At 40.3% G+C, this 26837-nt stretch overlaps 1 protein-coding gene across 1 annotated transcript in view; it reads left to right on the top strand.

The window, feature by feature from the left end:
- Window positions 1-26837, top strand: part of CEP295 (centrosomal protein 295) — a 287500-nt gene that overhangs the window by 36404 nt on the left and 224259 nt on the right. Inside the window, exons 12-17 of the mRNA XM_053708621.1 lie at window positions 213-422; window positions 1040-1137; window positions 5142-6162; window positions 6975-7098; window positions 7202-7384; window positions 13754-13969. Of these exons, the coding sequence (XP_053564596.1) occupies window positions 213-422; window positions 1040-1137; window positions 5142-6162; window positions 6975-7098; window positions 7202-7384; window positions 13754-13969 (1852 nt within the window). The remainder of the gene's footprint in view (window positions 1-212; window positions 423-1039; window positions 1138-5141; window positions 6163-6974; window positions 7099-7201; window positions 7385-13753; window positions 13970-26837) is intronic.

Genomic DNA, 26837 nt, shown 5'->3' with positions numbered 1-26837 from the left:
TAAAGAGCGCTGCAGCCATTGGAGGAACAATGGTATTAACCCTGCTAGTGTAGCTGTACCCAATAGTTTAATGTGTTTAAACAGTGTTGGTTTTGAATGTAGTAATTTGTGTGTTTTAAAATAAAATAAAAAAAAAAAAAGTTTTTTAAAATGCCTGCATTCCTCGTGCTTTCTGCAGTTTTCTTTTATCGTTTTTTTTTAAATTCATATAGTTGGAAACCATAGAGCAGCAAAAACAGGAACAGTTGGATTTGATAAAGAAACTAGAAGAGCAAAGAATAATCTTAGAAGCAGAATTATTAAAGGTTCAACATGAAGTGCTTGAATCAAAGTGGCAAGAAACCGGAGGCCAAATTGATTCACATTTGGAGGGGGGAAATGCTGAACCTACTGAAGTTCAACTTGCTGTATTGGAGCAAAAGGTAATAGAAAAAAAAATAATAATAAAACACTACCTGACTTATTCATGTGTACGTATGTATAGTTATAGAAAGATAGAAATATATATCTATTTTGAGCATTCTGTCTCCCAGTAATAGAGTTGTGATGTTGGTTTGCTCCACGGGTTGAATTTAAGGAGTTAAGGTCTATGTATTCAGATTATTTATTAATAATGAAAAACTTTGAGTAATTGTCCGGCCTGGTATGATGCAGAGCTGATGCTTAAAGGAAAATAAATTCTTATTAAAGTTCTGGTTTTTTTTTTTTTTTTTTTTAAATGGTGTCTAAAGGTTAAAGTTAAAGCCCAGGCACTACTTCCTTCACAACTTGCAAAATATATGTGCCCATGTATTACTGCTGTATTGATTCTAGAATAGCTGTAAGCATGCTTTCAACAAATCAAGGACAAATTTTGGGCTAATTCGCAGGTGCGCCAATTTTTAATGTAGTAGAAAGCTCCCCTTTTAAAGTTTGTCAATTCTCTTTATTTATACATTGCTTAATCATCTTCCAACCCTTATGGATTGTGGTACTTTTACAGATGTTTTTTCTTTTTGACTGTCTCAAATCTTTTTAATTATATGTATTCATATTCTAGGTGTTAGGTGCACCAGTTTCAGATTTAAATTGCTCTGAAGACAGTCCACATATTCAGATTATTCGGGAGTATCAGCAACGGCTTATACAGCAAAATAGGTATTTCATTAGTAACCTATTTTTTGTTCTTCCACTTAAAGGGACATTAAACACTAAATACATGCTAGATAGAATGATGCATTCAAAGAAAAGATTAGTCCATGACTAACATGTAGATGTATTTTTTAAAGTTTCATTAGTTGTTTAATAAGTGACAAAATAAGTGTAAAGTTTTAGTGTCTATAAAACACTGGGAGCTGCCATTTTGTAACGTGTGTTACCTTCTCTGCTGTGGCCAATTAGGGACAGTTATACATAGGTCACTAGAGTGTGCAGCCAATGGTTGTGCTGGATTTAACAGTGTTCTGCACTTCCATTTCTAACAGGAACTGAAAAGCTCACAATTTCAGTATGGAATTACAGGCAAAGAGGACAAAATAAATAATGAAATCATGGTCTGATCACGATATGATGATAATTGATCTAGAGGGAATGATCAACCCCAATAGAGTTAGATCCTGGTCACTCCACCCTAGCCTACTTCAGAATACCATTGTTCTTCAGAAAGTACAGCAGCACATTAAAGATTTTGTAGATATTAATACAGGATCAACGTCCAATCCAAATTTTGTATGGAGTGCACTTAAGGCCTCGGTGAGAGGCCTGCTAATTGCCGAATCTAACAAAATAAAGAAGAATTATAATGCCAAACTAGATAGCTTGAGGGTAGAAATTGCTGCACTCAGAGAACAAATAAAAAAAAGCCCCCAAAAAAAGGTCTTAAAATTACTTAAAATTAAAAACGAAGAAATAAACAAACTATTAGATAGAGAAGTGATCCAGTCGATAAAAGCGGTAGACACCAGATATTATATTTACGCAAACAAACCAGATAGGATGCTGGCAAATAAACTAAAAGACCTGACAAGGGCGACTACAATCCCACAAATACAAACTACCTTGGGACAAGTCACAAATGATCCCCAACAAATAGCCAATGAGTTTGCCAACTTTTATAACAATCTTTATAATTTACCTAGTAGTAATACAAATAATAACAAGAGAGAAGAATTGATTAGATTCCTAGAAGATAGCAAATTAAAAACTATCACAGAAGAAGAACTAGAGAATTTGAACTCCCCCATAACAATACAAGAGATTATGCTGGCTATCAAAGAACTTAAAAGAAACAAAGCACCAGGCCCTGATGGGTTTCCAGGCTCATTTTATAAAGACCTGCAGTTATCACTGGCTCCCCAATTGAGGATACTGTTTAATAACATCTTGCAAGGAGTAGATATTCCCCCAGATTTGTTGACTGCAAGGGTGACGGTCATTCCAAAACCTGGCAAGAGCAAACAATACTGCCAAAATTACCGGCCAATTTCCTTAATCAACCAGGACCTAAAATTATTCACAAAAATTTTGGCTAACCGATTGACCCTACCCGTTAGAAATTTGATAGACAATGACCAAGTGGGTTTCATCTCGCAAAGAGAGGCACCAGATAACACTAGGAAAGTGATTGACCTGATTAATTATGCGACAGTTGGGAAGATGCCTTCTCTGTTTCTAGCATTGGACGCAGAGAAGGCATTTGATAGAGTTAACTGGGAATACATGTTTGCAGTGCTTAGCAAAATGGGATTTAAAGGCCCCTTCACTACTGCCTTAAAAAAGATATATTCAAGCCCAGATGCATACATAAGACTCTCAGGGTATCAATCAGACAGAATAAAAATCCGTAATGGCACAAGACAAGGTTGCCCCCTGTCACCCCTACTTTTTGCTCTATGTATTGAGCCATTGGCGGTTAGGATAAGGGATAATCCAAATATTGCAGGTATACGGGTGGGGGATAAGGAATATAAAATTTCATTATTTGCTGATGACGTCATCCTTGCAGTCACAAAACCTTTACTTTCGCTCCCGATGGTATATAACATAATAAATAAATTTGGACAGTTGTCTGGATATAAAATTAATGAAGGCAAGTGTGAGGCCCTTAGCACATATCTCCCAAAGCCAACAAAGAAATTATTAGAAATTAACTTTACATTTAAATGGGCCAAATCATCTCTCAAATATCTAGGAATCAACCTCACAAAAGATGTGCACTTACTTTATAGGGAAAATTATGTCCCCATGTTCACACACATTAGACAGCTATTAGTGAAATGGACTAAATTTAACATCTCCCTGTATGGAAGAGTAATATCTGTCAAAATGACAATATTGCCCAAACTCCTATACCTATTCAGAACACTCCCAATTTCAATACCGTTGTCAGAATTATATGTAATGCAGAAGGCAATTTTAAAATTCATTTGGGGAGGGAAAAGGGCTAGAATAAACAAACACAATATGATGAGACATAGGGGAGAGGGAGGCATCGGATTACCTAACCTAATATCATATTATTATGCAGCTAGATTGGCCCAGACCACACAATGGTTTAAATTAGGACTTACACCACAATGGGTCCAACTAGAAAAAGACATGCTTAATGTAAGAAGATTGGATAATATTCTTTGGGCAACACAACAAAACAGACCCGGTCACATCAAACAGTTCATTGCGATCACACACACTGCTTTTATTTGGGACACAGCGACTAGGAAGTATCATTTACTCAACGAGAGGTCCAGACTGACCCCGCTCTCCCCTCTTGAATCTTTAGTTGACATACATACTCAAAGGAAATGGGAGAATAAAGGCCTCTACCGAATAGCAGATGTTTATGTTAATAGTGACCTACTATCCTTCTCTCAATATGCAGAGCTAGGCACACCCGGGCAAAATGAGTGGTTCCACTACTTACAACTTAAATCCAGAGTTCGAGAGATAATGGGATTAGATAAGCCTCCAAACAATACTATATTAGAATCACTATGTTTATCGAAGGAGGTTAGGAGGGGACTGATAGCATTGCTTTATCCGGCTATTAATGGTGGCTCAAATAGGGACAAGAGTGTAATAATGACTAAATGGGAACAGGATTTGGGCAGGACATGGACAATAGATAATTGGGTATCAAACATTAATAGAGGTCTATCGTTTTCTCCAAATGCCATGTTGAAGGAAAACTATATTAAAGTACTCTATAAATGGTACATATATCCCACAAGATTTGCCAATACACAGGACAGCAGGCCCCACTTGTGCTACAGGGGTTGTGGGGAGGAAGGGACATACTTACACATGTGGTGGCATTGTGGAAAGGTTAGAGATTTGGAATCAGACTTCAAGGTATCTAAGCCTAATTCTAGAAACTAATATCACACTTACCCCTGAACAGGCTTTGCTTCATTTTCCTCCAGATAATAAAGTGAAAAGACATCACAAGCTAATAGCCTTGATCTGCACGGTTGTGAGAGTAAGCATAGCTAGATTTTGGAAGGTGGATCCACCCTCATTTGAATATATTAAAAGTAGAATAGATTATCACTTTACAATGAGTAGCGCCTCGGCAGAGCTTCTTAATACCAGGGATAAGTTTATACAACAGTGGGAACCATATATTATGTATACTGAAAAAGAAAATAGAGCTAGAATCCTAGCAAACCAACAAGATCAGTAGGAAACAATCCGGTTAGAGTGCCTCAATGAGTGAGATAATTGAGTCTTCAGGAGCAAGATGAATGGGTAGAGATGAGGGGGGGAGGAAATAGGGATTTGATCATGATTGAGATTGAGTCAGGCTAGATGGAAAGCGGAATTAACACACCATTATATTTTGGAATGTTACTGAAAGGTCGATAAACCAAAATTACTCTTGTCTTGTGTGGAAAACTCACATATTCAATCACTTGAAGGCTGTAATGTTATTGTATTTGTATTTTTTGTTTTTATGTTTCTAACTGTTATTTAAGATGCTGTATGTAATAACATTCAAAAGTCAATAAAAAAAACTTTCAAAAAAAAATAAATAAATAGTGAAAGTATATTGCAGTTGTTTTATATACACAATTTATCATATTATATTACCATCTCAAAGTGTTTAATGTCCCTTTAAGCTTTTCATAAATATTTTAATTGAAAAATGATTTTCTGTTGGCTATTAGGCAGCACCAGCAGTCGGTAGAAGAAGCTAGAAAACGTTTACAGGAATATCAGTTGTTATTGAAGAAACGATATTCAAACTTATCTTCAGCCCCTAATAAAACTGCAGCAGAGATTCAAAATCATAGGGACCAAAAACCAAGTACTGAGTCCCATCCATCATCTGAAGAGACTCTCCCAATGCACAAATATCCATTGGAGATTAGTTCTACAGGCTTCAATATCAGATTATCACAGCCCAGAGAGAAACTATCTGATAAAATTTTGGAGAAAGTATCCAGGGAAGTGATTTTACCAGGTGCAGAGCATTGCCCACCTTTAACTTTCACCCAAGTTAATGTATTTGAACAGCCTGATAGTAGGACTCAATCTGTTGTTCCTCAAGAGCAGTCCATTTTAATGTCATCACCATTAAAAAATGTTATGTTGCCAGAACAAAAGCTTCCCAAGCAAGAAAGCCATGTGACTGTCAATAAGCCATTTGGGCAGACTGGGTGGCAAAAGGGTTTCCATGACAATGAAGAAAGAAACTTACAGTTGCAAACCTCTAGTATAGGAAAAGGACCTGTTCCTGAAGAGATGATGGTAAAGCTACCAAACACTTTTTCATCCCCAGATGAACAGTCCTCCATATATAGTGAAGAGAAATCTATTTCAGAGATTTACCATCCACTTCCTTCAGATTTGTCTTTAGGTTGTCCACAAGGTGATTCACTGTTTGTCTCTAAGCCCCATGAGATCCTGGCAGATCAGGAACTGCATGCAAAGCAAAATTTATCTTCGCCCCTTGGAGAGATTTCAAATGTCCGGGAATTCCGTGAGAAATTACTTTCCTCTACTGCAGAGATTCAAGTCCAACAGGATCATTTGAGGGACATGCAGCTGCATTTGGATAAGCAAAGGGAATCTCTACAGTCAAAGCAGAAAATTCAGGAAGTATTACTAATACGCAGACAGAAAGACCTGGAGGAACAAATGAGGAATCATCAAGAGACATTAGAGAAATTTCTCAGCGGTAAAGAGGTAATACCATATTTACTGATGCATTTTTATTGATTCATGATTGTAGTAGTCTGGTCAGTCATTATTTGTCATTAAAACCCAAAACATTTCTTTCATGGTTCAGGTACAGCATTTAAAAAAACAAACTTTCTAGTTGCTTTCTATCAAATTTTCTTTTTCTTGGAATCCTTTTTTGTTTTTTTTAAAAAAAGCAGAGATATAAGTTCAGAAGCATGCACATGTCTGGAGCGCTATATGGCAGCAGTTTCACACGAATGTTATCAATTTCCTGCCGTGTAGAGCTCCCGCTATTTACCCAGGTAACACTTCAACGAAGAATTCCAAGGGAATGAAGCAAATTTGATAGTAGCAGTAAATTGGAACCTTTTTGTAAAATTGTATGTGCCGCCTGAATCACAAAATACACATTTTTGGGTTTCATATACCATATTGGTTTAATTTTTTTTTCTTTCAGTCTAATAACTTACATGCTGCTCTGAAAACCAGGGAGCTAGAAGGGGGTCACATTTCCCACTTTTGTTAGTTTTTATTTGGTAAAATATTATGATTATTCTTGTGTTATTTATTAAGAATTGCTATGGTAAAGAACTCTGAGCATTTATGTTGATACTTTCATGCAAGAGTTTGCTATTTTTTTATTCTTTTTTACATGGGAGGGGGTTCTATTTGTGAGTTTATGGAACTAAGCGTTAGCCAGAACATTTTCAGAACCACTGACCTAAATAAACTGGTTTAGCACTTATTTTATAAAATATATAAATTTACTATTTTATAGTGTAATTTTATTATGTTTTATTCCCCCACACGCAAAGTCCAAGCAAAGAACGCTGCCTGCAGACTTATGCCTGGTTTCGAAGACTGAGCGTTTTGATCTTATGTCCTCTATGTTGAAAGCATTGGAACATGGCAACCAAGAAGACGTTAGCCAGGGAAATGGTAAACAAATACCCAATATCAAGTAACTGAAAATTACATTGTTCCGTGCATAATTAAAAGCATTTGCCTTTTTTTTTTATTTTTTTTTTATTTATTTTTTTAGTCTGCAGATTAAGAGTTCCAGCAAGAGAGCAGCGATTAAAACACTCAAAGCCACCTGTTACAAAAACTAAATTGGGACCTATGTTGGAACAACATGAACTGAGTGCTATTCAGGAAGTGGAAACGCCAATGAGTGGCAGGAGGTCTACTTCAGGAATGGTGCAACATAAGGCAAGCAGCCCAGGTACATATTTCCTGATGCTATGGTGCTTTTAAAATAGATGAAGATCCAAGATAATTTGAATAAAAAAATTTGTTTATAATTTTCAATAAAACTGCAAATGTTATTGGTTTGTTTTTCACAAGTCATTTTATATTGTAAGGCCAAACTTCTGCTAAAGGGACATTCTAATGGGGAAAATAAAATGCTCTAATTAATTGGAGCGTTTTATTTGTGCATAAGTCTTTTGCAAAATGTCTGTTATCCCCCAGCAAAGGATTAAATGCTGCTGAAATCCCACTCTTGTTCTGAGCAGGAATTTAGCTATATGTTTATAAGGGACATGAAATTTAAATGGACATGAATTTCAATTTTGAAAAGAATAAAATATTCAATACCCATATATTAGCCTAAATTCAGCTATGGCATGTATTTGTCACTATTGGTGCAAATTACTCATAAGGGTTCATATGTGCATATTCTCCATGTGTTGTGTGGTAAAGTTCATCACAGAAAGTTATTTACTGGAAGCATTTTTGTCAATACATGTGTATATTTTAAGAAGTGTTGTGGGGGCGATCATCCCAGTTTTTCACACACAATTTTCAAGTTCTGGTTAACCCATGAGTCTTATGTGACTTAAAGGGATATTAAAAGGTATGAGATTAAATTGTGTAGTTAAAAAAACAACTTTAGAATACATGTTCATTATTTATTAACCTTTATAAAGTAATTAGTGCTGTAATGTTTGAACTTAAGTTTTCCCTTTATATTTACTGCTGATTTACAATTAGTGACTGATAAAGGGCAATAAATTCTGTCAAAACAAGGTTCTGTGAACATAGGATTATCTAAAATGGTTTCCACGCAGCTTTTGTTTGCACAGAGATAAATAGTAAGGATGTGCATTACTCTCTTTCTTTATGAAACAAATGCTGAATATTGCTGCCACTAGCGACATTCTGCTTTTTTCAAGAGCCAAATTTTTTCTTGTGAAAGTGCAACAAACTTAGATCGGGATATGCACATCCCTAATAAATAGAAAACTAGTTCAAACATGGTGGCAGCAATAATTTCTTTCATGTAATTGGCAAGAGTCAATTAGCTAGTGGCGTATGGGATATACATTCCTACCAGGAGGGGCAAAGTTTCCCAAACCTCAAAATGCCTATCAATACACCCCTCACCACACCCACAATTCAGTTTTACAAACTTTGCCTCCTATGGAGGTGGTGAAGTAAGTTTGTGCTTGTTTCTTATTATTTCTTCTATGATAAGCGCTTCTAAGCATTCTGAAGCCCAATTCCTCAGAGTACAGTGTTTGTCAGAGGGATGTGAAGAGAGTATCGCCAAAAAATGTAGGTTTATTTTTCCTCACTTCCTACATGCTCCTTGCCTTCTTTATGCTCAGAGGGCTGTGCTATTTGCTTTTTTTGCCAAATTTAGCACTTGCATTTTTTTCCATTCCTGAAACTGCTATATGTGGAAATAAGATTTGTTTAATGTTTTTGTTTTTTTACATTTTACAAGATGTCTCAATCTGATCCGGTTTCAGAAGCTGCTGTAGGAACCATGCTACCGGAACACAGTTCTACCAAAGCTAAGTGTATCTGTTGTAAGATAGTGGAGATTATATCTCCAGCTGTAGTATGTAACAGTTGTCATGATAAGCTGTTGAATGCAGAGAAGGTTTCTATTAGTGCTAGTACAGTATCTGTTGTTCCTTCAACATCTAAAGTACATGATATCCCTGTTGATATGAAAAATTATATTGCTGATGCGATACAGAAGGCTATGGCTGCTATGCCGCCTTCAAATAAACGTAAAAGGTCTTTAAAAACTTCTTATAATACTGATGAAATTTGTAATGACCGACAACATACTGATATATCCTCCTCTGATGAGGATTTCTCTGGTTCAGAGGATCCTACTTCAGACATTGACACTGATAAATCATCTTATCTTTTAAGATTGAGTATATTCATTCTTTGTTAAAAGAAGTGTAAATAACTTTGGATACTGGAATCTGGTCCTCTTGATAATAAATCCAGTAAACATTTAAATTCTGTCTATAAACCTCCTGTGACTACTCCTGAGGTTTTTCCTGTTCCTGATGCCATTTCTAAAGTGATTGCTAAGGAATGGTCTAAGCCTGGTACTTCTTCTGTCCCTTCTTCAAGGTTTAAAAAGTTGTATCCTTTGCCAGTGGCTAAATTAGAGTTTTGGGAAAAAGTCCCTAAGGTTGATGGGGCTATTTCTACTCTTGCTAAACGTACTACTATTCCTATGGAAGATAGTACCTCTTTTAACGATCCTTTAGATAGGAAAATTGAATCTTATCTAAGGAAAGCTTATTTACATTCTGGCTATATACTCAGACCTGCCATTTCTATGGCTGATATTGTGGCTGCATCAACTTTTTGGTTGGATAGCTTAGCACAACTGAAAAAGACTGATTTGCATAGCATTGTTCGTTTGCTTCAACATGCTAATTATTTTATCTGTGGTGCTATTTTTGATATCAAGATAAATGTTAAATCTATGTCTTTAGCTATTTTAGCTAGAAGAGCTTTATGGCTCAAATCATGGAATGCTGACATGGTATCTAAATCTAGGTTACTTTTCTCTTTCATTCCAGGGTAATAATTTGTTTGGTTCCCAGTTGGATTCAATTATTTCCACTATTACTGGGGGGAAGGGAGATTTTTTGCCTCAAGATAAAGTCTAAAGGCAAATTTAGAACTTCTAATTGGTTTTGTTCCTTTCAACAGAATAGAGAACAGAAAACCACTCCTTCCCCTAAGGACTCTGGCTCCAATTGGAAGCCTTCCTCTAGTTGGAATAAATCTGCCTTACAAGACAGCCCCCAAGACTGCATGAAGGTACAGCCCTCGATCCAGTTTTACTGGTGGGGGGCAGAATGAAATTATTTCAAGACGTTTGGGCAGGTTCCATTCAGAATCATTGGATTCAGAATATTGTCTCCCAGGGGTATCCAATAGGTTTCAGAATAAGACCTCTTTTGAGAAGATTTTGTCTCTCTCACGTTCCAACAAATCCTGTGAAAGCTCAGGCCTTTCTGAAATGTGTTTCAGATCTAGAGCTTTCAGGAGTGATTATACCAGTTCCAATTCTAGAACAGGGTCTGGGTTTTATTCATATCTATTCATTGTCCAGAGGAAGGAAGTTTTTTTTCAGACCAGTTCTGGATCTGAAGTTTTTGAGTCATTTTGTAAGAGTCCCAACTTTCAAAATGGTGACTATAAGGACTATTCTGCCTTTTTGTTCAGCAAGGTTATTACATGTCCTCAATAAACTTACAGGATGCGTATCTTCATATTCCGATTCATCCAGACCACTATCGGTTTCTGAGATTCTCTTATCTAGACAAGCATTACCAGTTTGTTGCTCCTCCCTTTTGGCCTAGCAACAGGTCCAAGAATCTTTTCGAAGGTTCTCGGTGCCCTTCGATCTGTAATCAGAGAGCAGGGTATTGCAGTGTTTCCTTATTTGGACGATATCTTGGTACTGGCTCAATCTTTTCATTTAGCAGAATCTCAAACGAATCAACGTGTGTTGTTTCTTCGAAGACGTGGTTGGAGGATCAATTTACCAAAGAGTTCCTTGATTCCTTAGATAAGGGTCACCTTTTTAGGTTTCCAGATAGATTCAGTGTCCATGACTTTGTCTTTAACAGATAAGAGACAAATGAAATTGGTTTCTGCCTGTCGAAACCTTCAGTGGCTATGTGCGTGGAAGTTTTAGGTCTCATAACTGCAGCATCGGACGTGATCCCCTTTGCTCGTTTTCATATGAAATTTGCATGCTGAATCAATGGTGCAGAGATTATACTCGGATATCACAGTTGATATACTTAAATCCCAACATTCACCTCTGTCCCAGTGGTTAGTCTATCATCGGATTATTCAAGGGGCCTTTTTTGTTTGTGCTGCCTGGACTGTGATTTCAACAGATGCAAGTCTCACAGGTTTGGGAGCTGTCTGGGGGTCTCTGACAGCACAAGGAGTTTGAAATCCTCAAGAGGCGAGGTTACCAATCAATATTTTACAACTCCTGCTATTTTCAGGGCTCTTTAGGCTTGGCCACTTTTTAAAGAGAGAATTATTAATTCGTTTTCAGACCGACAATATCACAACTGTGGCATGTCAATCATCAAGGGGGGGACTTGCAGTCCTTTAGCAATAAAAGAAGTATCTCGGATACTTTCTTGGGCGGAATCCAACTCCTGTCTAATTTCTGCGATACATATTCCAGGTGTAGACAATTGGGAAGCAGATTATCTCAGTCGTCAGTCTTTACATCCAGGGGAGTAGTCTCTCCATCCAGAAGTATTTTGTCAGATTGTACAGATGTGTGGTCTCCCCGAAATAGATCTGATGGCTTCCCAGGTACCTTTCCAGGTCCAGGTATCCTCAGGCGGAAATGGTGGATGCGTTAGCAATTCCTTGGTTTTACCAACCTGCTTACATTTTTCCACCTCTAGTTCTCCTTCCAAGGGTGATCTCCAAGATCATATTGGAACAATCTCATGTGTTTCTGATAGCACCAGCATGGCCTCACAGGTTTTGGTATGTGGACCTTGTCCGACTGTCTAGTTGCCAACCTTGGCCACTTCCTTTAAGGCCAGACCTTCGGTCTCAAGGGCCGTTTTTCCCATCAGGATCTCAAATCGCTAAATTTGAAGGTATGGAAATTGAACGCTTAGTGCTTTAGTCATAGAGGTTTCTCTGACTCAGTGATTAATACTATGCTACAGGCTCGTAAGTCTGTTTCAAGAAAGATTTTTTTTGAAAACCTATATTTCATGGTGTTTTTCTCATAAATTCTCTTGGCATTCTTTTAGAATTCCTAGAATTTTACAGTTGGATGGTTTGGATAAAGGTTTGTCTGCAAGTACTTTGAAGGGACAAATCTCTGCTCCTTTTTTTTATTTCACAGAAAAATTGCTAATCCTGATATTCACGGTTTTGTTCAGGCTTTAGTTCATATCAAGCCTGTTATTAAATCAATCTCTCCTCCTTGGAGTCTTAATTTGATTTTGAAGGCTTTGCAGGTTCCTCCTTTTGAGCCTATGCATTCTTTGGATATTAAACTTCTTTCTTGGAAAGTGTTGTTCCTTTTGGCTATCTCTTCAGCTAGAAGACTTTCTGAATTGTCTGCTCTCTTGTGAGTCTCCTTCTCTGATTTTCTATCAGGATAAGGCTGTTTTGCGGACTTCGTTTATATTTCTTCCTAAGGTTGTGAATTCTAACAACATTAGTAGGGAAATTGTTGTTCCTTTCTTGTGTCCTATTCCCAAGAATACTCTTGAAAGATCTATACATTCTTTAGATGTTGTAGGAGCTTTGAAATATTATGTCAAAGCTACTAAAGATTTCAGGAAGACTTCTACTCGATTTGTTGTTTTTTCTGGTCCTAGGAAAGGTCAGAAAGCCTCTGCCATTTCTTTGGCATCTTGGGTAAAGCTTTTGATTCACAGGGCTTATGTAGAGGCGGGACAGTCTCCGTCTACAGCTCATTCTACTAGATCATTCGCCACTTCTTGGGCTTTTAAGAATTAAGCTTCAGTTGATCAGATTTGCAAAGCAGCAACTTGGTCTTCTTTGCATACATTTACAAAATTTAAAAATTTTGATGTATTTGCTTCTTTTGAAGCAGTCTTTGGTGGAAAAGTTCTTCAGGCAGCCGTTTCAGTTTGATTCTTCTGCTTATGATTTAAGTTTTTTTTTTCTTGAAATTTATGTGAATTTTTTTTTAAGTTTTGTGGTTTTATTTTTTTCAGCGGAAATAGCTTTTTTTTTTATTTTATCCCTCCCTTTCTAGTGACTCTTCTGTGGTCTCCCAGAGCTTGGGTATTTCTATCCCATACGTCACTAGCTCATGGACTCATGCCAATTACATGAAAGAAAACATAATTTATGTAAGAATATGCCAATATGAAAGAAATTAATTTATCTGGTAAGTTCTGACATAAATTATGTTTTTTAGAAACTATATCTTTATACTTTTCAATGTTTAAACAACTAATATAATTTGTAAAAACTACATCTTCTACATATTATTTTTAGGCTAATCTTTGCTTTGAATACTTTAAACTTACTAGAGTTTGGTTCATTTCCCGTAAGTAGAAAACCTCAAACTTGCTACCTTTTTTAAATTATTTTATTGGTGATAAACATTGGTAGCAGGAAGTGGAGAAATTATCTAATTACTTGTCTGGGTTTCAGTCTTTTGGTTTTCTGTCTGCCCCTTTACTTAAATTGCCACTTTTCATTGGTCAGTACAACTTAGGGACATGAGCCAAGAGATGAAAATTTGTTTGGTTCAATTTTTCTTTTTTTTTTTTTTCTCCATTTTATGAAATCCATTTAGGCCTTAAAAACAGTGGAGAAGAAGGTGCTGGTTATGACGTTGAAATTAGCAGGATAAGTGGCAGCAGTGACTCTTCTCAAAGCAATTTTAATCTCTCTAGAATCTCATACAGCAGCAGAGACCAAAGTTGTGATGAAAATCAAACCAGTCATCGAAGCCTAACTTGGCGAGAGATGCTTTCTATGGAATCCGCATTACATGACTTTAGTAATAGAGGTAATGTCTTAATCATATGAGCTCTTGTTACTATATCTAAAGTGTGAATTTTATATCAGATAATGGTGTTGATGAATAAAGAAAAATCTTAAAGGGAAATATTAGTCATCTGCTAAATCACTTGAAAGTGATGCAGCATACCTTTTAAAAAAGCTGACATGAAAATATCACCTGAACATCTCTACGTAAAAAAGGAAGATATTTTACCTCACAATTTCTTCAGCTCACTAGAGTAAGAGCTGTGTGAGCTATATGTAAGCTGCTGTCCAGCTACAAGTTGAAGGGAAAAACATAGCCAGTCGGCATCAGCAGTGCTGAGGTCTTGCTATGATCTCATGAGATTTATAGTAAACTTCCTTAAACTGTATAGGAAAATAAAATGAATGACTGACTGCACATGCCAGATGCACACTGCCTTGCAAATTCCTAATCTCGTATCCTGATTGGCTGCTTAAAGGGACAGTCCTAGTCAGAATTATGATTCAGGTAGAACATGCAATTGTAAACGACTTTCCAATTCACTTTTATCAAATTCTGCTTTGCTTTCTTGGTATTCTTAGATAAAAGTTAAAACTAGGGGTGGCTCAAATGTTAATTTCTCCAACATTGGTGTGTCCGGTCCACGGTGTCATCCATTACTTGTGGGATATTCTCCTCCCCCACAGGGAAAGGCAAGGAGAGCACACAGCAAGAGCTGTCCATATAGTCCCTCCCAGGCTCCGCCCCCCCAGTCATTCTCCTTGCCGCTCTGAACAAGTAGCATCTCCTCGGGGATGGTGAGGAGTTTGTGGTGTTTAGTTGTAGTTTTTTATTCTTCTATCAAGAGTTTGTTATTTTAAAATAGTGCTGGTATGTACTATTTACTCTGAAACAGAAAAGGATGAAGATTTCTGTTTGTGAGAGGATTATGATTTTAGCAGCAGTTACTAAAATAGTTTGCTGTTTCCACATAGGACTGTTGAGATGAGAACTTCAGTTGGGGGGAACAGTTTGCAGACTTTTCTGCTCAAGGTATGACTAGCCATATTTCTAACAAGACTTTGTAATGCTGGAAGGCTGTCATTTTCCCCTCATGGGGATCGGTAAGCCATTTTCTTAGTCTCAAACAGAATAAAGCGCTTATTATGGGCTATAAACTGGTAGACACTTTTAGGGGCTAAATAGATTGCTTTATTTAAGTATTATATGCAGTTTGAAGTTATATTTCACACTTTTATAACATTGGGGAACGTTTTTAGCACCAGGCACTTGTTAAGACACCTTCCCAGTCAGGAAGGGCCTTTCTCTGTAGTAGGCAGAGCCTCATTTTCGCGCCATTACTGTGCAGTTAATTTTGAGTTGAGTACATGCAGCTGCATGTGTGAGGGTCTGGAATCCACTAAAAATGTTCCTAGAAGGCTTCATTTGGTATCATATACCCCCCTGGGTTTGGTGAAGTTGCAGCAAAGGCTGTGGCTGGGACTGTAAGGGGGTTAAAATGAAAAACGGCTCCGGTTTCCACATTTTAAGGGTTAACAGCTTGAAAATTGGGGTGCAATACTTTGAATGAATTAAGACACTGTGGTGAAAATTTTGTAAAGATTGGATAATTCCTTCATAGTTTTTCACATATTCAGTAATAAAGTGTGCCCTGTTTAACATTTAAAGAGACGGTAACGGTTTTGTTTTAAAACTGTTTTTGTGCTTTATTAACCAGTTTAAGCCTGTTTAACATGTCTGTACCTTCAGATAGATCATGTTCTGTATGTATGGTAGCCAATGTGGTTCCCCCTTCAAATATAGTGTGATAATTGTGCCATTGCGTCCAAACAAAGAAAGGACAGAACTGTCACAAATTGTAAAGTTGCCCAGGATGATTCCTCAGATGAAGGAAGTAGACATAGTTCTACATCATCTCCTTCTGTGTCTATACCAGTTATGCCCGCGCAGGCGACCCCTAGTACTTCTAGCGCGCCAATGCTTGTTACTATGCAGTAATTGACGGCAGTAATGGATAACTCCATAGCTAATATTTTATCCAAAATGCCAGCATTTCAGAGAAAGCGCGATTGCTCTGTTTTAAACACTGTAGAGCAGGAGGGCGCTGATGATAATTTTTCTGTCATACCCTCACACCAATCTGAAGTGGCAGTGAGGGAGGGTTTGTCAGATGGGGAAATTTCTGATACAGGAAGAATTTCTCAGCAGGCAGAACCTGATGTTGTGACATTTAAATTTAAATTAGAGCATCTCCGCGCATTACTTAAGGAGGTGCTATCTACTCTGGATGATTGTGACAATCTGGTCAACCCAGAAAAATTGTGCAAGATGGACAGTTCCTTGAGGTCCCGGTGCACCCTGATGCTTTTCCGATACCTAAACGGGTGGCGGACATAGTGAATAAGGAGTGGGAGAAGCCAGGCATACCTTTTGTCCCTCCTCCTATATTTAAGAAATTGTTCCCTATGGTCGACCCCAGGAAGGACACATGGCAAACAGTCCCTAAGGTCGAGGGGGAGTTTTCTACTCTAGCCAAGCGCACGACCATTCCTATTGAGGACAATTGTGCTTTCAAAGATCCTATGGATAAAAAATTGGAGGGTTTGCTTAAAAAGATTTTTGTACAGCAAGGTTACCTCCTCCAACCTATTTCGTGCATTATTCCTGTCACTACAGAGGCGTGGTTCTGGTTCGAGGAACTGGAAAAGTCGCTCAGTAGGGAAACTCCGTATGAGGAAGTCATGGACAGAATTTACGCACTTAAGTTAGCTAATTCCTTTATTTTAGACGCCGCTTTGCAGTTAGCGAGATTAGCGGCAAAAAATTCAGGGTTTACAATTGTGGCGCGCAGAGCGCTCTGGCTAAAGTCTTGGTCGGCAGATGTATCTTCCAAGACAAAATTGCTTAATACCCCTTTCAAAGGTAAGACCCCTTTTGGGCCAGAATTGAAAGAGATTATTTCAGTCATCACTGGGGGAAAGGGCCATGCCCTCCCACAAGATAAACCTTTCAAGGCTAAGAATAAGTCCAATTTTCGTTCCTTTCGACAATTTCAGGAACGGACCGGCTTCCAACTCTGCAGCCTCTAGACAAGAGGGTAACGCTTCCCAGACTAAACCAGCATGGAAATCAATGCAAGACTGGAACAAGGGTAAACAGGCCAAGAAACCTGCTGCTGCTACCAAGACAACATGAAGAGGTAGCCCCCGATCCAGAATCGGATCTAGTAGTGGGCAGACTCTCTCTCTTTGCTCAGGCTTGGGCAAGAGATGTTCAGGATCCCTGGGCACTAGAAATAGTCTCTCAGGGTTATCTTCTAGAATTCAAGGAACTACCCCCAAGGGGAAGGTTCCACATATCTCACTTATCTTCAAACCAAGTAAAGAGACAGGCATTCTTACATTGTGTAGAAGACCTGTTAAAGATGGGAGTGATACTCCCAGTTCCAACTGTGGAACAAGGTCAGGGGTTTTTACTCAAATCTGTTTGTAGTTCCCAAAAAAAGAGGGAACTTTCAGACCAATTCTGGATTTAAAAATTCTAAACAAATTTCTCAGAGTGCCATCGTTCAAAATGGAAACTATTCGAACGATTTTACCTACAATCCAGGAGGGTCAATTTATGACTACCGTGGATCTAAAGGATGCGTATCTGCATATTCCTATCCACAAAGATCATCATCAGTTCCTAAGGTTCGCCTTTCTGGACAAACATTACCTATTGTGGCTCTCCCATTCGGACTAGCCACTGCTCCAAGGATTTTCACAAAGGTGCTCGGGTCCCTTCTAGCGGTTCTAAGACCCAGGGGCATTGCAGTGGCACCTTACTTGGACGACATCCTAATTCAGGCGTCGTCTCTTTCAAAGACAAAGGCTCACACAGACATTGTTCTAGCCTTTCTCAGATCTCACGGTTGGTAGGTGAACATAGAAAAAAGTTCCCCGTCTCCGTCAACAAGAGTCCCTTTCTTGGGAACAATAATAGATTCTTTAGAAATGAAGATTTTCCTGACAGATGTCAGAGAGTCAAAGCTTCTAAACGCTTGTCAAGTTCTTCACTCTGTTCTACGGCCTTCCATAGCTCAGTGCATGGAAGTAGTAGGGTTGATGGTTGCAGCAATGGACATAGTTCCTTTTGCGTGAATTCATCCAAGACCATTACAACTGTGCATGCTCAAACAGTGGAATGGGGACTATACAGACTTGTCTCCAGTGATTCAAGTAGATCAGAAGACCAGAGACTCACTCCGTTGGTGGCTGACTCAGGATCACCTGTCCCAGGGAATGAGCTTCCGCAGACCAGAGTGGGTCATTGTCACGACCGACGCCAGTCTATTAGGCTGGGGCGCGGTCTGGGATTCCCTGAAAGCTCAGGGTCTATGGTCTCGGGAATAGTCTCTTCTCCCGATAAACATCCTGGAACTGAGAGCGATATTCAATGCTCTCCGGGCTTGGCCTCAACTAGCAAATGCCAGATTCATAAGATTCCAATCAGACAACATGACGACTGTTGCTTACTTCAACCATCAGGGGGGAACAAGGAGTTCCCTGGCGATGAGAGAGGTGACCAAGATCATCAAATGGGCGGAGGATCACTCCTACCACCTGTCTGCGATCCACATCCCAGGAGTGGAAAACTGGGAGGCGGATTATCTGAGTCGTCAGACCTTTCATCCGGGGGAGTGGGAACTCCACCCGGAGGTGTTTGCCCTGTTGACCCAATTATGGGGCATTCTAGACATGGATCTGATGGCGTCTCATCAGAACTTCAAGGTTCCTTGCTACGGGTCCAGATCCAGGGATCCCAAGGCGACTCTAGTGGATGCATTAGTGGCGCCTTGGACTTTCAACCTAGATTATGCGTTTCCACCGTTCCTTCTCATTCCCAGGCTGGTAGCCAGGATCAAACAGGAGAAGGCCTCAGTGATTTTGATAGCTCCTGCGTGGCCACGCAGGACTTGGTATGCAGACCTGGTGAATATGTCATCGGCTCCACCATGGAAGCTACCTTTGAGACAGGATCTTCTAGTACAAAGTCCATTCGAACATCCAAATCTAGTTTCTCTCCAGCTGACTGCTTGGAAATTGAACGCTTGATTTTGTCTAAGCGTGGGTTTTCGGATTCTGTGATAGATACTCTGGTACAAGCCAGAAAACCTGTGACTAGAAAGATTACCATAAAATATGGAAAATATATATCTGTTGGTGTGAATCCAAGGGATTCTCATGGAGTAAGATTAAAATTCCTAGGATCCTTTCCTTTCTCCAAGAAGGTTTGGATAAGGGATTATCAGCGAGTTCTCTAAAAGGACAGATTTCTGCTTTATCTGTCTTGTTACACAAACGACTGGCAGCTGTGCCAGATGTTCAAGCTTTTGTTCAGGCTTTGGTCAGGATTAAGCCTGTTTACAGACCCTTGACTCCTCCCTGGAGTCTAAATTTGGTTCTTTCAGTTCTTCAAGGGGTTCCGTTTGAACCCTTACATTCCATAGATATCAAGTTGTTATCTTGGAAAGTTCTGTTTTTGGTTGCTATTCTTCTGCTAGAAGAGTTTCTGAATTATCTGCTCTGCAGTGTAATCCGCCCTATCTTGTGTTCCATTCAGATAAGGTTGTTTTGCGTACTAAACCTGGTTTTCTTCCAAAGGTTGTTTCCAACAAGAATATTAACCAGGAAATAGTTGTGCCTTCTTTGTGTCCGAATCCAGTTTCAAAGAAGGAACGCTTGTTACACAATTTAGATGTAGTCCGTGCTTTAAAGTTCTATTTAGAAGCAACAAAGGATTTCAGACAAACGTCTTCTCTGTTTGTAGTTTATTCTGGCAAGAGGAGAGGTCAAAAAAGCTACTGCTACCTCTCTTTCCTTTTGGCTGAAAAGCATCATACGATTGGCTTACGAGACTGCCGGACGGCAGCCTCCTGAACGAATCACAGCTCACTCTACTAGGGCTGTGGCTTCCACATGGGCCTTCAAGAACGAGGCTTCTGTTGATCAGATATGTAAGGCAGCGACCTGGTCTTCTCTGCACACTTTGTCCATATTCTACAAATTTGATACTTTTGCTTCTTCGGAGGCTATTTTTGGGAGAAAGGTTTTGCAAGCCGTGGTGCCTTCTGTTTAGGTAACCTGATTTGCTCCCTCCCTCCATCCGTGTCCTAAAGCTTTGGTATTGGTTCCCACAAGTAATGGATGACACCGTGGACCGGACACACCAATGTTGGAGAAAACAGAATTTATGCTTACCTGATAAATTACTTTCTCCAACGGTGTGTCCGGTCCACGGCCCGCCCTGGTTTTTTAATCAGGTTTGAAGAATTTCTTTCTCTATACACTACAGTCACCACGGCACCCTATAGTTTCTCCTTTTTTTCTCCTAACCGTCGGTCGAATGACTGGGGGGGGCGGAGCCTGGGAGGGACTATATGGACAGCTCTTGCTGTGTGCTCTCCTTGCCTTTCCCTGTGGGGGAGGAGAATATCCCACAAGTAATGGATGACACCGTGGACCGGACACACCGTTGGAGAAAGTAATTTATCAGGTAAGCATAAATTCTGTTTTTTTTCTTAAACGGGAAGAGTCCACAGCTCCATTCATTACTTTTGGGAATTCAGAACCTGGCCACCAGGAGGAGTCAGACACCCCAGCCAAAGGCTTAAATTCCTCCACCACTTCCCTCATCCCCCAGTCATTCTTTGCTTTTTGTCGCAGGATGTTGGCAGAGAAGTTTCAGAAGATTTTTTTATATACTCTCTTATGGAGGGTAGTACTCTTCGAAATAGGACTGGAGTTTTTAGTAATCCTATCAGCCTCTCAGTGAGAGCATGGATGAATCAGTCCGGAGATGCAGGGAGAGTCTTTCTTCAAAACCATCCCGACTCATGTTAACAGCTCCTTAGCAATCAGCGTTGACGAGTTTCGCTGCCTGCTTTCTTCTCTCAAGTCCATGTCAGAAGCGTGGCTACTATCTGTCACACTTGAAGGGCCGTGTTCCTGTTCCACAGCATTGATTCCGGTAAGATCGTTTCATTTTACTTTGATATGATAAAGTAATTTAAGCAAATAAGTCCGGGTCTCAATGGGACTCTTTTTATCTTTATAAGGATTCAAGGGTTAATATCTCCTGAGGGGGGGTTATTAAACAGGGATGACTTTAATCATGTTTATGTGATTCTGTCTGCTAATGTGTAGTGTTACTTGGGCTCGTGGCTAGATCGGAACATAACGGCCCTCAGCCCTTGTAGGCCTTAGCGTGCTTTTCTATGGACTGCACGATGCACCTTGTGACGAGGCGTGGTCATGCGTCTCTGCTCCATTTCCATATACCTGACTGCGTGGCAACGGAGACGGTATGTTTCGCTAGCTGCCTGGGTCTCAAGAGGTGGTGAGTGCCCCAGCCATTGGGGTGTGAGGTGCCATTTTTTTTCTCCTGTCCATACTTTCTATATACCAAGTTATGGAGGATTCTGACTTTTTAGAGATGGATGTCTCTGATTCAGATTCTACTTTTTGTGAAGAGTATGAAATGGCTTGTGTAATCCATGCCCATTAGTTATGTTCTAAATGCCGCTTTAGAGTGCTCTCTTCTCCCGATACAGGGAATTTAGAGTCCGCCAAGCCATCCGCCCCAGGGGATCCCATATCCCGTGCGGCGGGTCCCCTAGAACCTTCTTTGTCTACGCAAGCAAGTGTCCCTAATTCAGTTACCACTTCTCAGGAAGGTGGCTTGTTTCCTCAAGAGGTTACAGCACGGTTCCGCATGGCCATATCTATGGCCCTGGCGCATTTACATCTTCCAGAGGGAGGTGTTGCTGAGATACTGCCCGTGTTATGCTAACCGGTGCTTGTCAGGCGTGGGATCGCCTAGGTCAGATCAGCCATCGGAGGAAGCTGTCTCCCCTGAAGCTTCAGGGGCCCAACCCTCGGAGTCGGGTTGTCCGTTGGCCCAGCGGAGGCAAGTCTTGCTTTTTTGTTAGACTGGCGCGCCTTCGTGTTCTGCTACGGCATGTTTTGACGGTGCTGGAGGATCCCAGTACTAATAGGTTAAGAGATCTTCGGTCTTCTGTTCCAGAAAGCAAGCTGGGTTAGACGTGTGGGGATGAAGTTAATCTCCTGCTCGTCTTCACTCTTCCTTTCTTTTTGCGGTATCTTTTTCCAATTCTGAGCTTTGGAAGAATGGGGTCTCTGATTGGCTGGCCCCGTTGGTGTGCCCATTCTTCTTGGGCGTTCACCTGTGGGTGCTGCCCTTTTTTTTTGAACCGGATAGGATGTATTTTATTTTTTAAGAAGCTCATGTCTGTTATGATTTCTCCTTTGGGAAATATTTCTTCTGCAATTTGATACTAGCTATTTTGTGGTCTCTTGGGCACTTCGGCAGAAGTCACATGTTAAGGTGTTAGTACAGGTGGCCCTCGTTTTACAAAGGTTATATTTACACCGTTTCAGAATAACAACCTTTTTTTCCAGTCATGTGACTACTATTGAAAAGCATTGAGAAGCAGTGCATTTATTAAAATAGCCAGTAGGTGGAGCTGTCCGCTTCTGTTGCAGTAAAGCCAAGCCTCCTGAAATTAATCAGTTTAACCAGACCTGAGCTATAGAGCAGATTTCAAAGGAACAAGCTCTTCCTGTCTATAACTCGGTCCAGATTGGAATGCATAGAAAGAACTGTTTGCAGAGAAATGCAAGTGAAGTCTGTGTTGTGTGATTATTTTATTAGGTTTATAATGCTGTTTAGCAAATGTTTTTGTTAATTTAACTTAGTTTAATTATATATTCTGTGTTGTGTGATTATTTAATTAGGTTTATAATGCTGTCTAGCATTTAAAGTCTTCATTTCAAAGCTTTTAAAATAATGTATTAGGTGTTACTTATGACAATTTTGAGAGGGGCCTGGATCCTATCTCCCTCACTTCCCATTGACTTACATTATAAACTGGGTTTCAATTTACAACGGTTTCGATTTACAACCATTCCTTCTGGAACCTAACCCCGGCGTAAACTGAGGGCTACCTGTACACTGTTATGTCTTTAGATCATTTTATCGAGTCCTCTTGAGGATCTCAAATTTTCTGTGGCCTGGTTCAGTATGGAGTGCCATATGTAACAGGCTGGTCCAGATAGGGCGCTATTTCTGTTCTTTAAGGTCTTTATCATCCACGTGTTGCCAGTGTATCTGGCTGACATGCTCTCTCGGATGAGTTTATTATTCTTGGTGTCTCTTCAGATCAAATCTTTGCTTTTTGCTAAGAGTTTCATGAAGTGAACCTTCCATGAGTTTCATAAATATTTCGAGGCTCTGCCCATGCAGGGCTAAAACATGGTAGAGGAAGCCTACGTTCACAAACGTCAGGCTGGTACTCATTCTGCCTTTGGTTGGGGCATTAGGGGATTGTACTCAGTCCTAACTGTCCTGTTCCTCATGGGCAGGGGGTCCAGAACGGATCCTACTAGGGATCAATCTGGGCGATTTCCCTTGTTTTCTGTTTTGAGGTTCTCCTTTTGGAATCCGCTTTTCCGTGATGATGGTTTCTCTTCCTTTGGGTTGAGGTTGATGGGCCTTTTTGTTCCTTTCCTTGGTCGTCTTCGGATCATCTGTTTTTGGAATTTAACCCTTTTTGGTTATTCTACTTCCGGGATCTCGCCTGATACCATATTTTTGGGAGATTTACAGATTAGATTGTCTCCCCTTTTTTCTGTGTCGCCCCTGCTATCTCCCGCCATGGGCTAGGATACATGCTTCTTCTGCAATCCTTGAGCTGTAGGGGTGTCAGGGAAGTGGATCCTGTGGATCTTGGAGACTTTTGTTAGCTTCTCTACCCAGTTTCTGAGAGGTGGCATAGTAGTTGGCTCCATTGAACCTAGATAAAGCTCCTGTTTTCTCATCCGTTTTGGGATTCTGGTGACAGCTAACATTCCTAAGTAGAGTTTTCTGTTTTTTCTTGTTACTTAGTCTTTGGACTTAGTGGAAATTGTCAGTAGAGCCTTAAGGCCTTCCAGAGTGGCTGCGTGGCCTCACCATTGCCTATCACCCTTGTTGGTAGTTGTATCCCGCAGTGGGTGTCCTAAGCTCTCTGTGTATGGGACATTTAGTGAAAGTTAAGAGTCCAAGGTGTCTTGGATATGACTATGATTGCATTGCCTGTGGTGCAAAGTCTACTCCGGATGGGGTAACCCAGTGGTTCCTCAGGGGTTATTAAATATTTAAGCCGGCTCAGAGTTTTCAGGTGCCGGTTTTGTTTGTCCTGTCTTTGACTGGAATTTTGGGGGTCTGTACCCAGATCCCTTAGGACTGATTCAGGATGACCCAGTTTCCTGGTTCTGGGACGTCTTCTGTTCCTACAGACGTATACATATTTGTTTTTCTTGCTGGGAGATTTGGGATTCTTACTGGGCCGGCCTTAGTGGCCGGATGGTTTTTCTTTCGGTAATGTCCTTTTGGAGCTCGTCTACAGCTTTATGTTTCAGCCTCGCTGTAGTAGTCTGATGATTAGCTTAGCTGTCTAACGAGCTCACTGTTTGCAGTTTGAATCCATCTGCAGCCATTTGCACCTTGATTGTGTGCTAGCAAGCTGTTAAGTTTTTTTCCTTAGCTTTACCTCCCTTTGGGGGCCAATTTGACATTCCATAGTATCCGCATGGTGCTTGGAGGTACTTTTTATTCCTCTGTTTATTGGGGTTGTTCCCCCTGCTTTGCGTGCGGGATGTCGGTGTGAAGAGATGGATATCTTGTGCCATGCCTTTACTGTAGTTCCAGTAGAGGGTTTCCTTTTGGGAGTGCCCTTCGCCTTCAGGAAGTGGGGCTGTGCCTGGGTTATGGAACTCAAGCTTTTTGGGGTGGGGGCTGCGTTCCTCCCTTTTTACCTTCCTGCAGGTCCTGATGAGTCCGGGGTACTTTTAATCCCTAAGTCTTTTTTACATTATCAGTCACTTTGGTGCTGGGTCCGTTGCCGGAGCGAGAGTCAGGTATCTGTCTGTTCTGTTGATCTTAGCTGCGTATCATAGTTATTGTGAACTTCATTTTAAGTGAGAGGCTTCTCTGTGGATCCCTCCTCGGCAGGTAGTTTTCTCTACCAGGTTCTGAGTTCGGTTCCCTCCTTTCCTGTCCCGTTTTGTGAAGGTCCTGTCCTGCACTGTTTCGGAGTTCTTCTGAAGAAGGTCCTGTGCGGTTTCATAGCTAGGGTGGCAACTATATTGTAGCAGGACGCCTATGGCTAGGAGGAGCATATTCAGATATCTGATTATGTTTTTTTCAGCAACTCCCGGGGACGGTTTGTCCTTCAGTTGCTCTGTTCTGGGTGCGAGTGATCGTTCTGTGTATGGGAGGGATCTTTCCTCCTTTTAGGTTCTCAGTACATTCTGGGTCCTTTTGTTTGAGGTAGAAGGGGTTTTACAAGTCCTTGCTTTGCTGGGTCGGCAGGTTCTTTTCATAGGTGTAATGTTTCACTCTCTTGGAGTTCCTTTCTTGGTCCTAGACCCTTTGGGTTCTGAGGGTCCTTTCAAAATCATTTAGCTGAGTCTCTGTTCTCTCTCACTGGAGGAATGTGGATGTTTTCCCTTTCATTTGATCGGGGGTGAGTTTAATTTTGTGGGCTACATGCCTGTGGGACTTTGTCTCCTCAGAGGCTTTGGCTCGATCGAGTCTAATAATCCTGAGCGGTCTCTAGCAAGGGCCTTGCTGGTTTTAACTGTTGGGCAGTTATCTCTGCATTTTTCCTTTTAGTTCTTTTTTTTTTTTTTTCTAGTGAAGCAATTTTTTTCTGTCGGGAAAATTTTTAGGCTGTGGTGCCCTCAGAAGGGGCTGCCTTTTGAACCCGCCCGTTTTGCATTCAGTGTCCTCTATAGCTTGGGTATTGTTTTCCCAAAAGTAATGAATGCAGCTGTGTACTCTTCCCGTTTTAAGAAGAAAAACTTAAATTATGCTTACCTGATAATTTTCTTTTCTTCTGATGGAAAGAGTTCACAGCACCGCGCCCGTGTTGTTCATAAGGGGCGGCCGTATTTTTTGTACTGGCACCTTTTCACCCTGATATTTCTCCTACTGTTCCTTGTTCCCTTCGGATAATGACTGGGGGATGAGGGAAGTGAGGGAGGTATTTAATCCTTTTGGCTGGGGTGTCTTTTCCTCCTCCTGGTGACCAGGTTCTGAATTCCCAAAAGTAATGAATGCAGCTGTGGACTCTTCCCGTCAGAAGAAAATAAAATTATCAGGTAAGCATAATTTAAGTTTTCTAAACCCTTGAAGGCTGCCTCTTATCTCCAAAGCATTTGACAGTTTTTTCAGTGAGAAAAAAGAGATCCCAAAACAGCATTCTAGTCAATAAAATAGTTATGTGATAACAGATGTGTGATTCAATATTCAGCAATAGAACCACTAAAAACTGCACTGGTGCACTTATCCTTTTTATTGTACTGCCGAAATCCTTAATGTATAGTCAGAGATCGATCTATTTAGTGGAGGAGGAAAAGAAAAGCCTTGTTTGTCCGTGAGGAATACTACAGAGTGCTGGAGCCAGTCACGTACACTGATCTAGTACCCGCTTGTGTAGTTGTTCAGAATGGAGTTTGCTTATCTCTATACGCAGTCGGTAGCTGAGCAACCTCGGCCAATCCTAACTGGAAGACTTGCCTGACTCCTGCTCACAAGAAACGAGACACAAATTGCGGTACGTATTTTCGATCAGTGACAGAGATACTCACATGGCATATGCACTCCTGAGGTAGTAGGCTAAATCCTCAATTAGCTCTGTCGGTCCTCAGTTGAGCAGGAAAATGCGAACGTACGTTAAACCTGTAGTAGGCTTCATCTGGGCTTGTATTACGTCAGTTTCACACTTCCTCTTTTAGAAAGGGATTGATTGTGCACTCCGGAAACATTAGCTGGTAAATATAGG

The sequence above is a fragment of the Bombina bombina genome, chromosome 3 (genome assembly GCF_027579735.1).
Source record: "Bombina bombina isolate aBomBom1 chromosome 3, aBomBom1.pri, whole genome shotgun sequence".
Classification (NCBI taxonomy): Eukaryota; Metazoa; Chordata; class Amphibia; order Anura; family Bombinatoridae; genus Bombina; species Bombina bombina.
The sequence above is the reverse complement of the archived record's forward strand: the minus strand, read 5'-3'. Positions and strand labels throughout refer to the sequence as shown.